This window comes from Hippopotamus amphibius, chromosome 2 (genome assembly GCF_030028045.1).
Source record: "Hippopotamus amphibius kiboko isolate mHipAmp2 chromosome 2, mHipAmp2.hap2, whole genome shotgun sequence".
In the NCBI taxonomy this organism is placed as follows: Eukaryota; Metazoa; Chordata; class Mammalia; order Artiodactyla; family Hippopotamidae; genus Hippopotamus; species Hippopotamus amphibius.
This window is the reverse complement of record NC_080187.1, coordinates 86,186,025-86,204,908: the sequence shown is the minus strand read 5'-3', so window position 1 is coordinate 86,204,908 and position 18,884 is coordinate 86,186,025. Positions and strand designations below refer to the sequence as shown.

General features: G+C 34.2%; 1 protein-coding gene across 3 annotated transcripts in view; it reads left to right on the top strand.

Annotated features, from left to right (window-relative positions):
• CNTLN (centlein) overlaps positions 1 to 18,884 on the top strand; it is a 324,043-nt gene that overhangs the window by 228,893 nt on the left and 76,266 nt on the right. For all 3 annotated transcript variants that reach the window (XM_057720972.1, XM_057720971.1, XM_057720970.1), the window contains 2 exons: positions 1,108 to 1,198; positions 1,280 to 1,503. In XM_057720972.1, the coding sequence (XP_057576955.1) occupies positions 1,108 to 1,198; positions 1,280 to 1,503 (315 nt within the window). The remainder of the gene's footprint in view (positions 1 to 1,107; positions 1,199 to 1,279; positions 1,504 to 18,884) is intronic.

The window sequence follows — 18,884 nt, the reverse complement described above, 5'->3', positions numbered from 1 at the left end:
TCTGGTAATTAATATTAGTAATTTGATAGTTCTGTTTTGGATCTTTTTACAGTGGTAGGTGCATAACCAGCACATAATATTAATTGAATCTTAATAAGGCAATAAAATATTAAATATATATCTTATATACTGGTTCTAAAGACAAGTTCAAATGAGATATTTTAAAAAATACTTTGAGAAATGAAGCATTGTTTGTTTAAAGGAAAGTAATTGTTTAAAGAAAAACCCTATCTTAGATAGGAGTTTCTGGTGTTTGTGTTAATAAATCAGTTTTATTACTTTAGGGCAATGCCTTCTATATAATATAATATTATTTATGTATCTGTTGATATAAAATATGTGGCTCATTGTCAAAGTAACATTCAGTCAAATTTCTTTTTTCCTTCCATTTTTACTATAATTATTTATATGTTCCTAATTGGGTTCTTTGAAAAAAAATCCTTTTTTTAAAGAAATAGTTTTCTAGATATTGTTCCTGTTTCCGAGGCAACAAATTCTTAAACAAGACCACATATTTTATTGTTAGGATTTATAATATTTTGAAAATTATTCCTATTTAAATTTTTGCTTTGCGAAAGCTTTTGTTCATTGGTGAAACAGTTTGGAACAAAAGTCAATGTGGCTTCATTGTATTTAGTCTCAGTGTATTGAAATGTCATGAGGAAAAGATACAGCTTCAAGGAAAGTTGCTTTATTATCATCAACATTATTTTAGCTTCATTTGTCAGAAAGGATTTATCATTCTGCAATGGAGAACAGTATTTGAGAAGAGGAACTAGTTTCCCAGAAAATAAGTTATTAAATGTTGTTAATTTATTTTTGTTGCTTTTACTATTTTTGCTTCTAGCTTTTTAAACTGTCAGTAGGTTAAATTTCTACTACATTTGGGTTGATTTTTGTATTTTTATCTTCTGCCTCCTAGGTCAACTTTAGTGTACTGTATTATGTTCATTTATGAATTCTTGGCATCAATGATAGAATTTTATTATCCAGACTTTTTTTTAACTCTGTACAAATATTTTTTAAGTAAAGAAATATTGTATACTATGTTGGTTCACTTGAAATTGTTGAGTAATAATCTAATTTTTATGAAACTTTCAAATTTAGAATTATTTTCATAAGAATGCTAAAAAACCAGCTTTTCAAAAGAAGAAGAATAATATTCAAAAGAATTCACATACAACAGGTCCTACCAAAGGTAAGAATACATATGAAATTAGTAATGTCTTTTTAATTTAATGACATTCAAAAAAATATTAACAACATTATTTTTATATAGTTAACAGAGAAAAGTGGAAAACTGTAACAGCCCAGAAATCAAATAGCAATATTATTTTATTACGAGAACGGATTGTATCCTTGCAACAACAGAACAGCGTACTTTTGAGTGCCAAAAAAGCAGCAGAACTGGCTGTTAAAGAATATAAGGAAGTCAATGATAAGCTCCTTCATCAGCACCAAGTGTCTGATCAACGGTTTCAAACAAGCAGGCAGACAATAAAGGTAAAGGGAACTTTACAAATAAATTACAATAGACTGTGTTACAAAAGTGGATATTTTGCTTTACATGTGTTGTTTGGTTCAGATTTGTGTTAGACATGTCTATGAGTTTAAAGTCCCAGGCACTGCTAACTGATGTAATGTTTAATATCTAGATTTCTTAAATAAGGTCTTATTAAGGAGAACTCCAAATCTTTTGACAAACACTTTACTAGAATTCCTTTTCCACTTAGTTTTTTTCTTTATCGTAACATTTTTATATGATATTTATTCTGTTATATCTTAGATTTTTTAAAGTAATTTATTTTTGGCTGCCTTGGGTCTTTGTTGCTGAGCACAGGCTTTCTCTGGTTGTGGTGAACGGGGCTACTCTTTGTTGTGGTGCGCAGGCTTCTCATTGCTGTGGCTTCTCTTGTTGCGGAGCTAGGGCTCTAGGCACGCAGGCTTCAGTAGTTGTGGCTCACAGGCTTAGTTGCTCTGTGGCATGTGGGATCTTCCCGGACCAGGGATCGAACCTGTGTCCCCTGCATTGACAGGCAGATTCTTAACCACTGTGCCACTAGGGAAGCCCTATATCTTAGATTTTAAAAGCAGGCTCCATAAATTCATTTAGCTTGCCCATTTGTCCATGTCTAAAACTTTTAATTTATCATTATAAATCAGATTATTAACTAGTAATTGCCCTAGTTCTTCTTTGCAAATCTAGTATAAAATGTGAATATTTTAATATAAGTATCAATATTAATGTGTTCCTATAATTTATATATGTTTTTACTCAGATGAGTTGAGTTTTCTGTAACAGTTTTTAGACACATCATACCTTACTGCTGGTTATCATATAATCTTAAAGCAAAAAGAAAAGATTATTCCTTAAGTCTTCATTATTTTTAAAAAATTTTTCATTGAAGTATAGTTGATTTACAATGTTGTATTAATTTCTACTATACAGCAAAGTGACTCAATTTTACATATATATTCTTTTTCATTATGGTTTATCACAGGATATTTAATGTAGTTCTCTGTGCTATACAGTAGGACCTTGTTGTTTATCCATCCTATATATAATAGTTTGTATCTGCTAATTCCAAACTCCCAATCCTTCCTTTCCCCATCTCTCCTCTTTCTTGGCAACTAAAAGTCTATTCTCTATGTCTCTGAGTCTCTTCTGTTTCATGTTCATTTGTGTTGTATTTTAGATTTCTTATATAAATGATATCATATGGTATTTGAGTTTCTCTTTCTGACTTCTCTTAGTATGATAATCTCTGGATTCAACCATGTTGCTGTAAATGGCATTATTTCATTCTTTATAATGGCTGAGAAATATTCCATTGTGTGTATACACACACACACACACACACACACACACCCCTCCACATTTTATCCATTCATCTGTTAGTGAACATTTATGTTGTTTCCATGTCTTGGCTATTGTAAATAGTGCTGCTCTGACATAGGGGTGCATGTATCTTTTTAAATTATAGTTTTGTCTGAGTATATGCCCAGGAGTGGGATTGCTAGATCATATAGCAACTCTATTTTTGGTTTTTTGAGGAACCTCCGTACTATTTTCCATAGTAGCTGCACCAATGTACATTCCCATCATCAGGATAAGAGGATTCCCATTTCTCCACACCCTCTCCAGCATTTGTTACATGTAGATATTTTAATGATGGCCATTCTGACTGGTGTGAGTTAGTACCTTATTGTAGTTTTGGTTTACATTTCTCTAATAATTAGCAATGATGAGCATGTTTTCAGGTGCCTATTGGCCATCTGTATGTCTTCTTTGGAGAAATGTCTACTTAGATTTTCTGCCCTTTTTTGATTAGGTTGTTTGTTTTTTTGTTATTGAATTGTATGAATTGTTCATATATTTTGGAAATTAAGCCTCCGTTGGTCACATCATTTGCAAGTATTTTCTCCCAGTTGGTAGGTTATCTTTTCATTTTGTTTATGGTTTCCTTTGCTGTGCAGAAGCTTATAAGTTTGATTAGGTCCCAATATTATTGTTTATTCTTTTCTTTTATTTCTGTTGCCCTGGGAGACTGCTTAAGTCTCCATTCTTAAAGGTATTTGCTTGTATAAGGAATGATTTGTTGTTTTCACAGAAGCAGTCTTTTCATCGTCCTAAAAAGTAATTTTTAAATCACTTTCACGCATAATTTTAAATTATAAATTCCCCACTTCCAATATCTAGTGCTTTAATTCAAGCAATACTTAGAAATGTTTTACTTATAAAGGATTAGTAGTATACTAGTTGTACTAATAGGAACTGTGTTTTGGCTTTATTCCAAGAGTGGCCTTATACTCAATCTTGACCCATGTTCCAAACTTACACTGGAAGTTACTTCCTATGATCTGCTATTTATAAATGTATTAAGACTTGTTTTGTGGCCTAACATATAGCAGATCTTGGAGAATGTTCTGTTTACACTTGATAAGGATTTGCATTTTGCTGTAGTTGGGTTGAGTGTTCTATATGTATTTATTAGGTCTAGTTGGTTAATACTGATGTTCAACTCTTCTATCCTTGCTGGTTTTTTCTTTTCAGTTCTGTCAATTATTGATAGTGAGGTAAATGAAGTATCAATTGTTGAGAGTGGATAAAATCACACTCTGTTATTATTTTTGGCAGTAACTTTAATGGAACATAATTCACATACCAACAATTCTCTCATTTAATTCTGTGGTTATTATAATATGGGCAAAGTTGTGCAACCATCACCAAAATCAATTTTAGAACATTTTCATACCATCAAAAAGAGACCCTGAACCCTTTAGTTATCATCCTTCTATTTTTCCATCTCTCTCAGCCTTAGGCAATCACTAATTTACATTACGTTTATATGGATTTGCCTATTCTAGGCATTTAATATAGATGGAATCAACAGTATATGGGCTTTTGTGTCTGGCTTCTTTCATTTGGCATAATGTTTTCAAAGTTCATCCGTGTTGTAGCATACATCACTATCAGCGTAAGGACTTTGAAAATTTCCTCCTCCATAAAAGCAATGGAAAAAAAGGGCAAAAATTGTTGAGAATCAACATTTTCATAACACTGGGTACTTAACCAAGTCTTCTAAGGGTTAATGTAATAGTCCTAAGGCAATTAATAGATAGTTCAAGGAAGTTACAAGTTTTCTAAGCTATGAATCCCTTATCTTTCAAAAGATTGAAGATCAAACAGAAGTATTTTACATAAAAACTATAAAGCATTTTATACAGATTCTCTATGCACATTGGGGATCACTTATAATTCTTCAGTGAAACTCTGGAAATTAACCATGCTTGCAAGGATCTAAGGAGTGTTTATTCAAGAAAAACAAATGTGTCTAGATAAGAACAGGAAATTCTGTGGCATTTTAATTTGTCCCATCTCCCACTCTCCCAGCTCAGCAATAGCCTGGGAAAAATGATAGTCCATGTTCCCCATGCATCCTGGAAGCTACCAGAAGAAGTGGAATGGGAACAGGAGTTCCTTGTAAGCCTCATTCCCAAATAACTGTTATTATTTGTTCTATCTGATGGTTCTCTGGAAGACCCCAGGGACTCTGATCTCATTCAGTGTGGACAGCCTGCTTCTTGGCAGGGTGGGTTGGTGGATGGGGTTGTCAACTACAATAACAGGCAAGTGTTTTGACTTCAGGTTGCCTGTGGTGATGGATTCCAGTTTAGCTCAAACAATATATTAACCAAATAGTTTGAAAGGAAAAGCTGGGAAATGAGATGCCCATAAGAGTTTTGAAAGGCTCTGACATATCTTAGGAATCTAGAGCACACATGCATTCATAGAGCTATGAGCATACTCAGGAAATAAATGAGAAAGCCCAACCTCTCACCTCTATCTTACCATAAGATGCTGTATAAGAATATAGTAAATGTTAAGGCAGTATTATTCATAGCAGCATTATTAATAGTAGCCAAAAGTTAGAAACAACTGAAATGTCCATTTGTTAGTGAGTGAATAAACAGATTATGATATAACAATGGAATATTATTAAACCACAAAAATTAGTGAAATATTGATACATAATACAACGTGAATGTCTTAAAAACATTACATCTACTGAAAGAAGCAAGCCACAAGAGAACACATATCATGTGATTTCATTTATCCAAAATATCCAGAGTAGGCAAATCTGTAGAGACAGAAAGTAGGTTAGTGGTAGCTTAAGGTTGGGATGAAAGAAGAATGTGGGAGTAATTGCTAACATGTACAGCTTTCTTTCTTTTTTTTTTTTAAGCTCTTTATTGGAATATAATTGCTTTACACTTTAGCACCAGCTTTGAGGTACACCAAAGTGAATCAGCTGTATTTATACATATATCCCCATATCCCCTCCCTCCCCCACTCCCTGTCCTGGCCCTCTAAGGCATCACCCATCATCAAGTTGATCTCTCTTTGTTATACAGCAACTTCCCACTAGCTATCTGTTTTATAGTTGGTAGTGTATATATGTCTATGCTACTCTCTCACTTCGTCTCAGCTTCCCTTTCACCCCCCACCCCCTCAACCCCATGTCCTCCAGCCCATACTCTGCATCTGCATCCTTATTCTTGCCCTGTCACTGGGTTCATCAGTACCATTTTTTTTTTAGATTCCATATGTATGAGTTAGCATACAATATTTGTTTTTCTCTTTCTGGCTTACTTCACTCTGTATGACAGACGCTAGGTCTATCCACCTCATTACATATAGCTCCATTTCATTCCTTTTATGGCTGAGTAATATTCCATTGTATGTATATGCCACATCTTTATCCATTCATCTGTTGATGAGCATTTAGGTTGCTTCCATGTCCTGGCTATTGTAAATAGTGCTGCAATGAACATTATGATACATGTTTCTTTTTGGATTGTGGTTTTCTCTGGGTATATGCCCAGTAGTGGGATGACTGGATCATATGGTAGTTCTATTTTTAGTTTTTTAAGGAACCTCCAAACTGTTTTCCCTAATTGAAGGATAAAAACCACATGATAATCTCAGTAGATGCAGAAAAAGCTTTTGACAAAATTCAACATCCATTTATGATAAAAAAACTCTCCAGAAAATGGGCATAGAAGGAAATTGCCTCAACATAATAAAAGCCATATATGACAAACCCACAAGCCAACATCGTTCTAAATGGTGAAAAACTGAAAGAATTCCCTCTAAGAACAGGAAGAAGACAAGGGTGTCCACTCTCACCATTAGTATGCAACATCGTTTTGGAAGTTTTAGCCACAGCAATCGGAGAAGAAAATGAAATAAAAAGAATCCAAATTGGAAAAGAAGAAGTAAAATTGTCACTCTTTGCAGATGACATGATATTATACACAGAAAATCCTAAAGATGCCATCAGAAAACTGCTAGCACTAATCGATGAATTTAGTAAAGTAGCAAGATACAGAATTAATGCACAGAAATCTCTTGCATTCCTATACACTAACAATGAAAAAGCGGAAAGAGAAATTAAGGAAACTCTCCCATTTACCATTTCAGCAAAAAGAATAAAATACCTAGGAATAAACCTGCCTAAGGAGGCAAAAGACCTGTATGCAGAAAACAATAAGACACTGATGAAAGAAATCAAAGATGATACAAACAGATGGAGAGACATACCATGTTCTTGGATTGGAAGAATTAACATTGTGAAGATGACTGTACTACCCAAAGCAATTTACAGATTCAACGCAATCCCTATCAAATTACCAACGGCATTTTTCACAGAACTAGAACAAGAAATCTTACAATTTGTATGGAAACACAAAAGACCCCGATAGCCAAAGAAATCTTGAGAAGGAAAAATGGAGTTGGTGGAATTAGGCTTCCTGACTTCAAACTATACTACAAGGCCACAGTGATCAACAGAGTATGGTACTGGCACAAAAACAGAAAGGAAGATCAATGGAACAGAATAGAGAACTCAGAGGTAAACCCAAGCACATATGGACACCTTACCTTTTACAAACGAGGCAAGACTACACAATGGAAAAAAGACAACCTCTTCAATAAGTGGTGATGGGAAAATTGGACAGCTACATGTAAAAGAATGAAATTAGAACACTTCCTAACACCATACACAAAAATAAACTCAAAATGGATTAAAGACCTACATGTAAGGCCAGACACTATAAAACTCCTAGAGGAAAACATAGGCAGAACAGTCTATGACATAAATCAAAGCAAGATCCTTTCTGACCCACCTCCTAGAATAATGGAAAAAAAGTCAAAAATAAACAAAGGGAACCTAATGAAACTTAAAAGCTTTTGCAGAGCGAAAGAAACCATAAACAAGACAAGAAGACAACCTCAGAATGGGAAAAAATATTTGCCAACGAAACAACGGACAAAGGATTAACCTCCAAAATATACAAGCAGCTCATGAAGCTTAATACCAAAAAAGCAAATAACCCAATCCACAAATGGGCGGAAGACCTAAATAGACATTTCTCCAAAGAAGCCATACAGATGGCCAACAAACACATGAAAAGATGCTCAACATCACTAATCATTAGAGAAATGCAAGTCAAAGCCACAATGAGGTATCACCTCACACTGATCAGAATGGCCATCATCAAAAAATCTAGAAACAATAAATGTTGGAGAGGGTGTGGAGAGTAGGGAACCCTCCTGCACTGTTGGTGGGAATGTAAGCTGGTACAGCCACTATGGAGAACAGGTTTCTTTTTAAAGTGTTAAAGATGCTCCAAAATTGACTGTAGTGATGGTTAAACATATCTGTGAATATACAAAAAAAATTGAAGTGTACATTTTAAATAGGTGAATAGTGTGGCATGTGAGTTATAGCTCAGTAAATCTTTTTTTCAATGTTGGTTTTAAATAGGAAAATATACAGATAAGTTGTGACTGCATAAATGTTGTTGGTAATATATTCATTGTTGACGGAATACTATAACCAAATTCTCTATTCAAATTAATAAAGCTGCCAACATAAAAGTTAATTAGGTAGTAAATACTATGGTAAAATCTAAGAACTAAATAACATTTTTAGGTGTGTAAAGAACCTATATGAAGAAAGAACTTATTACATGAAGCATTTAACTTCAATCATTATTAAACTCAGCAAAGTAAAATGTGTTCAAGGTGAATTTTCTTAAAATTAGTTTCTAATTAAAACAATGTAGTTTTGCGGGCCTAACATATTCACTTCTCTATTGCAAAAGTGAACATCAAGGAATAGAAATATGTTACCACTAACAATATTGACTAGCTTTTCCGGTTTGAAGGCTCAGTTCTTTGATTTAAGAGCCTTACTCATAATACATATGAACATGTGAAAAATGAGTCCCAAATCTTAAGGATAACAAGATGTAAATGTCATCCTTTTTGCTCCAGCAGTATAGCTTAAGTATATTATGACTGTGGAGACTCCTTTATAGTCACGTATATGTCATCATATAGATTTAAACAGTGTTGACTCACTGACAGAAGGAAACTACTCAAATCCATATTTATAAAAGAAAATGCAGCTTTACACATAAATCAACCTTTTAGAAAGTGCTCTGAATTTTTTATTAGCTGTTAAATAATTATGTATAGTGTATCAACTAATAGATATCTAATGTAAATTTTTGTAGAATTTTACATACTGTAAACTTTATTTACTGTACATACTGTATAGTTGATTTACAATGTTGTGTTAGTTTTAGGTGTATAGCACAGATTATTTTCCATTATAGGTTACTATACGGTATTGAATATGATTCCCTGTGCTATACCAGTAAATCCTTGTTGCTTATCTATTTTATATATAGTAGTTTGTTTCTGTTAATTTTTTAGTTGTATTTAAAAAATAAAATAAATTAGAAAAAAGAAAAATTTCATGCTCCTAATTTATCCCTTCTTTGCCTCTCTTTCCCCTTTGGTAACCATAAGTTTATTTTCTATGTCTGTGAGCCTGTTTGTACAGATTCATTTGTATTATTTTTTAGATTCCATATACAAGTAATATCATATAATATTTTTCTTTTTCTGACTTACTTCACTAAGTATGATATTCTCTAGCTCCATCTATGTTGCTGCAATTGGTAATATTTCATTCTTTTTTTGGCTGAGTAATATTACATTGTATATATGTATACCACATCTTCTCAAATCAATTGTCTTGTTGATGGGCACTTGGGTTGTTTCTAAGTCTTGGCTATTGTAAATAGTGCTTCTATGAACATTGGGGTGCATGTATCTTTTTGAATTAGAGTTTTCATCTTTTCCAGATATATTCCCAGGAGTGGGATTGCTGGATCATATTGTAGCTCTATTTTTATTTTTTTAAGAAACATCCCTACTGTTTTCCGTAGTGGCTGCACCAATTTACATTCCCACCAACAGTGCTGGAAGGTTCCCTTTTCTCCATACCTTCTCTAGCATTTATATTTGTAGACTTTTTGATGATAGCCATTCTGACCGGTGTGAGGTGATACCTCATTGTGGTTTTGATTTGCATTTATCTAATAATTATCAATGTTGAGCATCTTTTCATGTGTCTGTTTGCCATCTCTATGTCTTCTTTGGAGAAATGTCTGTCTTCTGTCCATTTTTTGGGTTGTTTGTTTTCTTAATATTGAATTGTATGAGCTGTTTTGATATTAACCCCTTTTCAACCACACTGCAGATTTTTGAGGAATTTAACATACTGTAAAAATTTTTTTTAAAAAGCCCTCCCCTGAAATAATGTATATAGAGAAAGCAGAATAATCCTTACCATTCATTTATATATGAATAAATGTTATTTTATTAATCTCTCTGTATTTGTTTATTATAACAAAATAAATTTCAAGAGGTATATTGTCACTATGGATTGAATTGTGTCCCCCCAAAATTCATATGTTGAACACTAACCCCTAATTTGGAAATGGCCTTTGAGAGGTAATTAGGTTTAGATGAGCTCATGAGGGAGGGGCTCTCAGGATGGGCTTAGTGCCCCTATAAGAAAAGGAAGAAATACCAGAGCTTTGTCTCTTCACCATGGGGAGACAGAGCAAGAAAGTAATTGTCGGAAAGCCAGAAAGAGAGCACTCTTCAGGGTCTGACCATGTTGGCATCCTAATCTCGTACTTCCAACCTTCAGAATGATGAAAAATTAAATGTCTATTGCTTAAGTCACCCAGTTTATGTTTTTTTGTTATAGCAGTTTGAATAGATGAAAGCAGATTTTGGTACTGGGAGCTGGGTACTGTTGTAACAAACACCTAAAAATGTGGAAACAGCTTTGGAACTGGGTAGTGGGTAGATGCTGGAAGAGTTTTGAGGTGCATACTAGAAATATGGACCTTAACTGTATTCTGGAGAGGTCTTAGATGGAAATGAGGAACATGTTATTGGAAACTAGTGGAAAGGCAATCCTTGTTATAGAGTGTCAAAGAATTTGGTTGTACTGTGTTCTACTGTTTTGCAGTAAGTAGAACTTGTGAGCAATGAAATTGTATTTGTTCTAATTAAGACTTTATTTTTTGGAACAGTTTTAGATTTAGAGCAAAAATGAAAGGAAGGTACAGATATTTCCCGTATACCTCCTGCCTCTACATATGCATAGCCTCTCCCATTATCAATATCCCCACCAGAGAGGTACATTTATTATAATTGATGATCCTACAGTGATACATCATAATCACCCAAAGTCTATCGTTTATTTTACAGTTCACTCTTGGTGTTGTACATTCTTTGGATCATTGTCTAATGCTGTGTATCCATGCATATATCCGTTTTCACTGCCTTAAAAATCCTCTGAGCTCCATCTACTTACCCCTCCCCCCACCAACCCCTGCAACCACTAATCTTATATATTCTTTCTCTTCGTAATATGCACCTAAGGTTCCTCCATGTCTTTTTGTAGTTCAATAAGTCATTTTTTTTTGCACTGAATAATATTCCTTGGTCTGGATGTACCACAGATTATTTATCCATTCACTTACCAAAAGACATCTTGATTGCTTCCATATTTTGGCCATTTTTAATAAAGCTGCCATAAGCATCCACATGCTGGTTTTTGTGTAGACATAAATTTTCAACTCTTTGGGTAAATGCCAAGGTGCACAATTGCTGAATTATGTGTTAAGAGTATGTTTAGTGTTGTAAGAAACCACCAAACAGACTTCCAAAGTGACTATACCATTTTGCATTCCCAGTAGTAATGAATGAGAGTTCCTGTTGCTATACATTCTGGCCAGCATTTTGTGTTTTCATTTTTCCAGATTTGAGCCATTCTCATAGATATGTGGTGGAATTTCATTGTTGTTTTTATTTGCATTTCCCGGATGACATATGATGTGGAACATCTTTTAATATGCTTATTTCCAAAGTGGTTATCTTCTTTTGTAAGGTATCTGTTAGGATCTCTTGCCCATTTTTTAATTGCATTGTTTATTGTCTTACTGCTAAGTTTTAAATGTTCTTTGTATATTTTGTATAACAGTCCTTTATCAGATGTGCCTTTGCAAATATTTTCTTCAATTCTGTGGCAGAATGGGTCTTCTCATTCTCACAACACTGTCTTTCAAAGAGTAGAAATTTTTAATCTTAAGGAGGTCCAGCTTATTTTTCCTCCTGGATTGTGCCTTTGGTGTTGTATCTAGATGTGGTGGCTATACCCAAGGTCATTTAGTTCTCCTATGTTTTCTTCTAGGAGTTTTTCAGTTTTGTCTTTACAGTTAGCTCTGTGATCCATTTTAAATTTATTTATTTATTTATTTATTTATTTATTTATTTATTTATTGGCTGCATTGGGTCTTCCTTGCTGCACACAGGCTTTCTCTAGTTGCAGCGAGCAGGGCCTACTCTTCATTGCGGTGTGTGGGCTCCTCATTTCCATGGCTTCTCTTGTTGTGGAGCACGGGCTCTAGGTGCATGGGCTTCAGTAGTCGTGGCACATGGGCTCAATAGTTGTAGCTCACGGACTCTAGAGCATAGGCTCAACAGTTGTGGCACACGGGCTTAGTTGCTCCATAGTATGTGGGATCTTTCCAGACCAGGGATCGAACACACGTCCTCTGCAGTGGCAGGCAGATTCTTAACCACTGGGCCATCTAGGAAGTCCCTGTGATCCATTTTAAATTAATTTTTGTGAAGGACATAAGGACTATGTCTAGATTCTTTTCTTTTTTGTCTGTGTATAATATATTCAATTGTTCTAGCACAATTTGTTGGAAAGTCTCTTTTATCTCCATTGTCTTGGCTTTGCTTCTTTGTCAAAGGTCAGTTGACTTTATTTTTGTGGATCTATTTCTGGGCTCTCTGTTCTGTTCCATTGACCTATTTGTATATTCTTTTGCTATTGCCAACACTGTCTTGATTACTGTAGCTTTAAATCTTGAAGTCAGTTCAAATCTTCCAACTTTGTTCTTCTCCTTCAATATCATGTTGGCTAATCTGGGTCTTTAACCTCTCCATATAAATGTTAGAATCAGTTTGTCATTATCCACAAAATAACTTGCTATGATTTTGATTGGAATTGCAATGAATTCATAGATCCAATAAGGAAGAATTGATGTCTTGGAAATATTGCATCTTCTTTTCCATGAACATGGAATATCTCTCCATATATTTAGATCTTCTTTGATTTCTTTCATCAGAGTTATTTTTTTTTCATATCGACCTTTTTAGGAATGCTAATATAAATGATGTTTTGCTTTCAATTTCAAATTCCACTTGCTCATTGATGGTATATAAGAAAGGGATTGACTTTTGTATATTAACCTTATATGTTACAACCATGCTATAATCACTTATTTGATCCAGGAGGGTTTTGTCGATGCTTTCAGGTTTTCTACATAGACAATTATATCTGTGAACAAAGACAGTTTTATATCTTCCCTCCCAATTTGTATACATTTTATTTCCTTTTCATATATTCTTGACTTAGCTAGGATTCCAGTATGATGAAACGCCATGGTGAGAGGAGACACCTTACCTTGTTTTTTATCTTCATGAGAAAGCTGAAGTTTCTCATCATTAAGTGTGATGTCAGATGTAGGGGTTTTGTAGATACAGTCATCCCTTAGTACTCATGGGGGTTTGGTCTTAGGATCCCTGTGGATACCAAAACTCACAGATGTTCAAGTCCCTTATATTACAAGGCATAGTATTTGCATATAACCTACACACATCTTCGCTTATACTTTAAATCATCTTTAGATTACTTGTAACACCTAATAAAATGTAAATGCTAGATAAATAGTTTTAAATACAATATAAATGCTGTGCAAATAGTTACCATTGCATGGCAAATTCAGGTTTTGCTTTTTGGAACTTTCTGGATTTTTGTGTGTGTGGAGGGGGGAGTATTTTTGTTCTGCTGTTGGTTAAATCCATGGATGTGGAACCTGTGGATATGAAGGGCTGACTGAATTCTTAATCGAGTTGATGATATTCCCTTCTATTCCTAATTTACTGAGAATTTTTATCATGAATGAGTGTTGGGTTTTGTCAGATGCTTTTCTGCATCTATTAATATTATCATGTGATTTTTAAAATTTTTTAGCGCGTTGATGTGAAAGACTATACTGATTGATTTTCAAATGTTGAACAAGCCTTGCATTCCTGGGATAAATCCCACTTGGTTATGGTGTACAATTATTTTTATATGTTGTTGGATTTGATTTTCTATTATTTTGTATAGGATTTTTACATCTAAGCTCATGAGAGGTATTGGTCTGTTAATTCTGGCATCATAGAATTAGTTAGGAAGTATTTCCTCTGCTTCTATCCTCTAAAAGAGAGTGTAGAGAATTGGCATAATTTCTTCCTTACAAGTTTAGTAAACTTAACCAGCTCTCCTATCTGGGCCTGCTGCTTTTTATTTTAGGGGTTATTAATTATTTATTTGATTTCTTTAATAAACAGAGGCCTATTCAGATTGTCTATATCTTCTTGTGTGAGTTTTGGCAAATTGTCTCTCAAGGAATTGGTCCATTTCATCTAGGTTATCCAATCTGTGGGCATAGAATTGTTTGTATTATTCTTTTCTGAATTTAATGTCCAAGTCTCTGTAGTTATGTCCCCTCTTTCCTTTCTTATGTTAGTACATATTTATATTTCATATCGCATTAAATTTAAGGCAATTTAGAATATTATAACATTTTATGGCATTTAGAATTTTTAGAGCATTTTCATATACTTTCAAAATATAATATACCCAAAATCTCCTTGAGTTAATTTGGATAGGAATTATTATCCCATTTTTATATAGAAAGAAACAGAGACTGTATGTTTAAGTGACTTATCCAAGACTCATGGTTAGTAAGCGGTAGGTCTAATACTTGAACCGTATATTTTTACTACACAGTCCTCTCTAATTACCCTGCACAGATCTTTAGGAAATTTTAGAATACATATTTTATATTTTACCCCTTTTAAATATAGTAGAATTAAATTTAAAATATAATAATTTGACCTCAAAAGTTTTAGACTCACATATAGCTTACATTTAGCCAAGGAAAAGAATTTTAATGTTCTTACTAGTTTCATTGGAATGGAAGTTTAATATTTGACAAAATTTTCAGCTTCAGTGTACGACTTCTGTGATTTCCACTGCAAACAATGTAAACACACAGCTTGAAAACTTAATATATTGTATTTAAATTGACTATTTATCTGTCTAAAAAACATTTGAAGTTATCCACATCAACACATATGTTTAATCATTATTCTATAGTCTCATTCTATTGCACTTAAACATATCTAATATAAAATAAATTATCTCTTCTCATCAAGTTTATAGTTTTATACATCTACTTTAACTTTCTCCAATGACTGTTTCCAAGAGTCATATTCCTAGTCTAGTCTGTGTTACCATAATTGCCTTAAGATTTTTTATAATAAACTTCTCTTTTCAGCTGTTAACTCTTAGTAGTTAGTGTCACTAACATCAGTAGAATTTCCTATCTCAGCCAATCCTATTATTCCTTTGCAGATGATGCTTAAAACTACATGTCCTTCCATGACTTCTATTTCGCTATAGAAGACATTTTCTTTCGGCTTTCTATCACCACCCACTTACCATGTTCCACACAAAACAAAGCAAAACAAATTTCCCCCAACCATATCCTCTTCCAAAATATTGCTGCAGAATCATCTTTGATTCTTTATTTTTTGACCCCTAAATCAAATCTACAAGTAAATCCTATCGTTTGTGCCTCTTTAATTTCCCTTTCTAGTGGAATTTTCATTTCTCTTTTTCCTCAAGTACTGATATACTCTCCTGGCTTGCTTCTCTAGTCTCTTCTCTATTTCCTCCCATGTACTACTGCCAGAATAATTTTGCTAGAATGCAGATTTCATCATGTACTTCAGGATCTGCAATTGATTCCCATTTGAAGACCAAAGCAAAATTTTCAAGATTTTACATTACCTGCTCAACTAATCTGTTTTTTTTAGTCCTCTGTTTCCTGACACAGTACTCTGGTGACGTGGCAAAGTATCCTCTCTCCTATAAAATGCTCTCATTAATACAGTCTGTGCTGAAAGCATCCATTCTTTCTAATCTTATTTTGTATGTTTTTAATAATAATAGAAATGATGTTAACCAATGCTTTTGTGTACTTATGTGCTAGATACTCTTCCAAGCATTTTGTGTGTATTAACTCATTAATGAAAGCAATGACTTAGTGAGATAGATACTTTATCTGATTCTGTGTTGCATATGGGGAAACTGAACCAGAGAGAATAACACGCCCAAGGTTATAGAACTCATAAGTGGCAGAACTGGGGTTCAAGCCCAGGCAGTCTAATTCCAGAACCTGTGCCCTATAAGCCCTGTGCTGTACTGCCTTTCCCAACACAACATAAGCTAGTGTTTATTCAGTGACTGTTAGGCCTACTTTCTAGACATTTTATTCATCTTTTACCGACTCTTTATATCAACCTTGTAAGGAAGATATTATCTTCATTTTTATATGATGCAAGTAAGGCTTAAAGAATTGAAACAAATTGCTAAGATCAGCCTAAATTGGAAGCTCTAAAATTATAACCTACATCTTTCTCTTAATCCTAACTCCATAATCTTTCTACTTTTCTAAACTGAATTTTTATACAGTTCTGCATTTAATAGTTTTAAAGTTTAACATTTGTTAGTTCTGTTGCATGTGATAGCTAATTAGAACTTCCCTGGTGGCACATTGGTTAGAAATCTGCCTGCCAATGCAGGGAACACGGGTTTGATCCCTGGTCCGGGAAGATCCCACATGCCGCAGAGCAACTAAGCCCATGCACCACAACTACTGAGCCTGTGCTCTAGAGTCCATGAGCCACAACTGCTGACCCCACATGCCACAACTACTGAAGCCCATGCACCTAGAACCCGTGTTGCACAACAATAGAAGCCACTTCAGTCGGAAGCCTGTGTACCGTAGCGAAGAGTAGCCCCTACTCGCCACAACTAGAGAAAGCCTGCATGTAACAATAAAGACCCAACGCAGCCAATAAATTAAAAAAAAAAAAACTAAATCATCAAGGGCACAGCATTTTGAATAATTGAGGGCATAGTACATTCTCAAAGGACAGAGGTTGACTTATTGAGTAGTTTTTACCAAGACACTGAGATGATAATGCATACTTTTAACCAAGGTTTAAAAATTGCTTTCTACTTCAAGAACCTTCCTCTTTTCTTTACATCATTCTACAGCCATCAAATCACTTCAAAGCCTAGTTCATGGACCAATTCCTGCATGCAGCATTTCCCAGAGCCTTTTTCCTTTTCTAAGCGTAACACAAAATAAAAGAAGAATTCTACTGTAATCAGTTAAGTTTGAGGTAATAATCTAACATATAAATGAAGGTCTATAGGCTTTTGTAATTAAGAGCTAAGAGAATCAGTTTGAGAGTTAGATATGGAAGAGCAGATACACATCAGTCAAGAGTGAGTATTCATTCACATTGAAGAAATGAAGGCATTGATGACATTTAAGGAGCTGACTTAAAAGGTGACAAAACCAATTAGTAGATTATTTAGTGTTATGAGAGTGTTAGAAGGTATGGTTTTGATATGAGAGTTAGTAATGTTAGTGTCATGGTGCTTCCAAGAAGAATGAGGCAAACTCTCTCCTGTTTGTCACAAATCCTGCTAGGTTCACTTTATTTATTTATATTACCTTTTTGGTACCTATAGACATTTAATTTTCTGAATCCTGATTTGTACATTGGTCCTATATGTTTTCTAAAGGAAGAGGAAATTCCTTTTAGTCCCCCCAGAAGGCTATTTATCTATATTAACAACACTACTAACTAACCCCCAGAGTTTTGTGTTCACAAAAGGAGGCATGACAGTATTTCCGAAATTTAGAGAAGAAATGCTTTACAAAACATGGCCTGGAAAACCAGACTTTTACCCTAGACCATTGCTGTCTAATAGCCTTTGATCTTCTTATTCCTTAACTCCTCAACTGGAGTATACCTAAGCGATCCCAGAATTCAAATATAATCTTTCAACATACATGTCATAAATATACACTGCTGTTTATTTTGTGATTAAACATCATTATCTTCTCTGATATCTTGATGAGTTCTTGATTCCCTTCCCCTCTGAGTCAGATACAGCTAAATTCTGCAACAGCAGATTTTGTCCTTAGAAACATTTTTGGTAACATCCATCTTAAACAAAGCAGGGTCATTTTAGGATTTGAGTTTTCAGGTTTGCTTCATCTCTTGTCCAGTTAACCAGTTAATCTTAAATTAGCTTAATCAAGCTCCAAATAAAGGACTTTTGCCAAGTGTCAGAATCTGGCATTAAAAACAATAGAGCATAACCCATTCAACAAATACTTCGGGTTTTTAGGTTACTTTAGCATATAAACATTGAGCATGATAACTACTAAGTCTGAAGAGTCGCTCAGCAAACCCTATAATTTTGTATTTTGTGGATCTCTAAAAAACATTTTTATCTATGTAGATTTATATGATTACTATTGTATCCTAAACTTATATTTGTCTTTGGTTTATATTTATTTACATAACAACCTTTATTAAAAAGATTGAAGGAGTTTATTGTATGGGACCCATTTGTTTTTCTGTCAGGAACTGTAGAATTTTAAATAGCCTCATTTCCATTTTTGTGATCTGCGTTCACACCTCTAGTAATAACGAAGTAGAAAGCTAGCACTTTCTTATTGTACTTCATTGTTAATCTCCAGAGTTTTCTTTTATCTTACCCCAGTAGCTTGTGTTGTACACATTCCTTGTAGGGTATTCAGTTTATATATGTCAGATTCTCTAGGGCCATGGCTTTTGCCAGATGAAGCACTTTTGATTTTGAGGCTGATGAAACACAGTGCTATTATTGATCAGTGCATGACATAGCCTGTCTCTCTCCTAGCAGAGTGTAGCAACATTTATCCAGGAATTTGTGAAATGTCACTCGGATCATGTTCGCAAGGTAAACTGTGCAAAA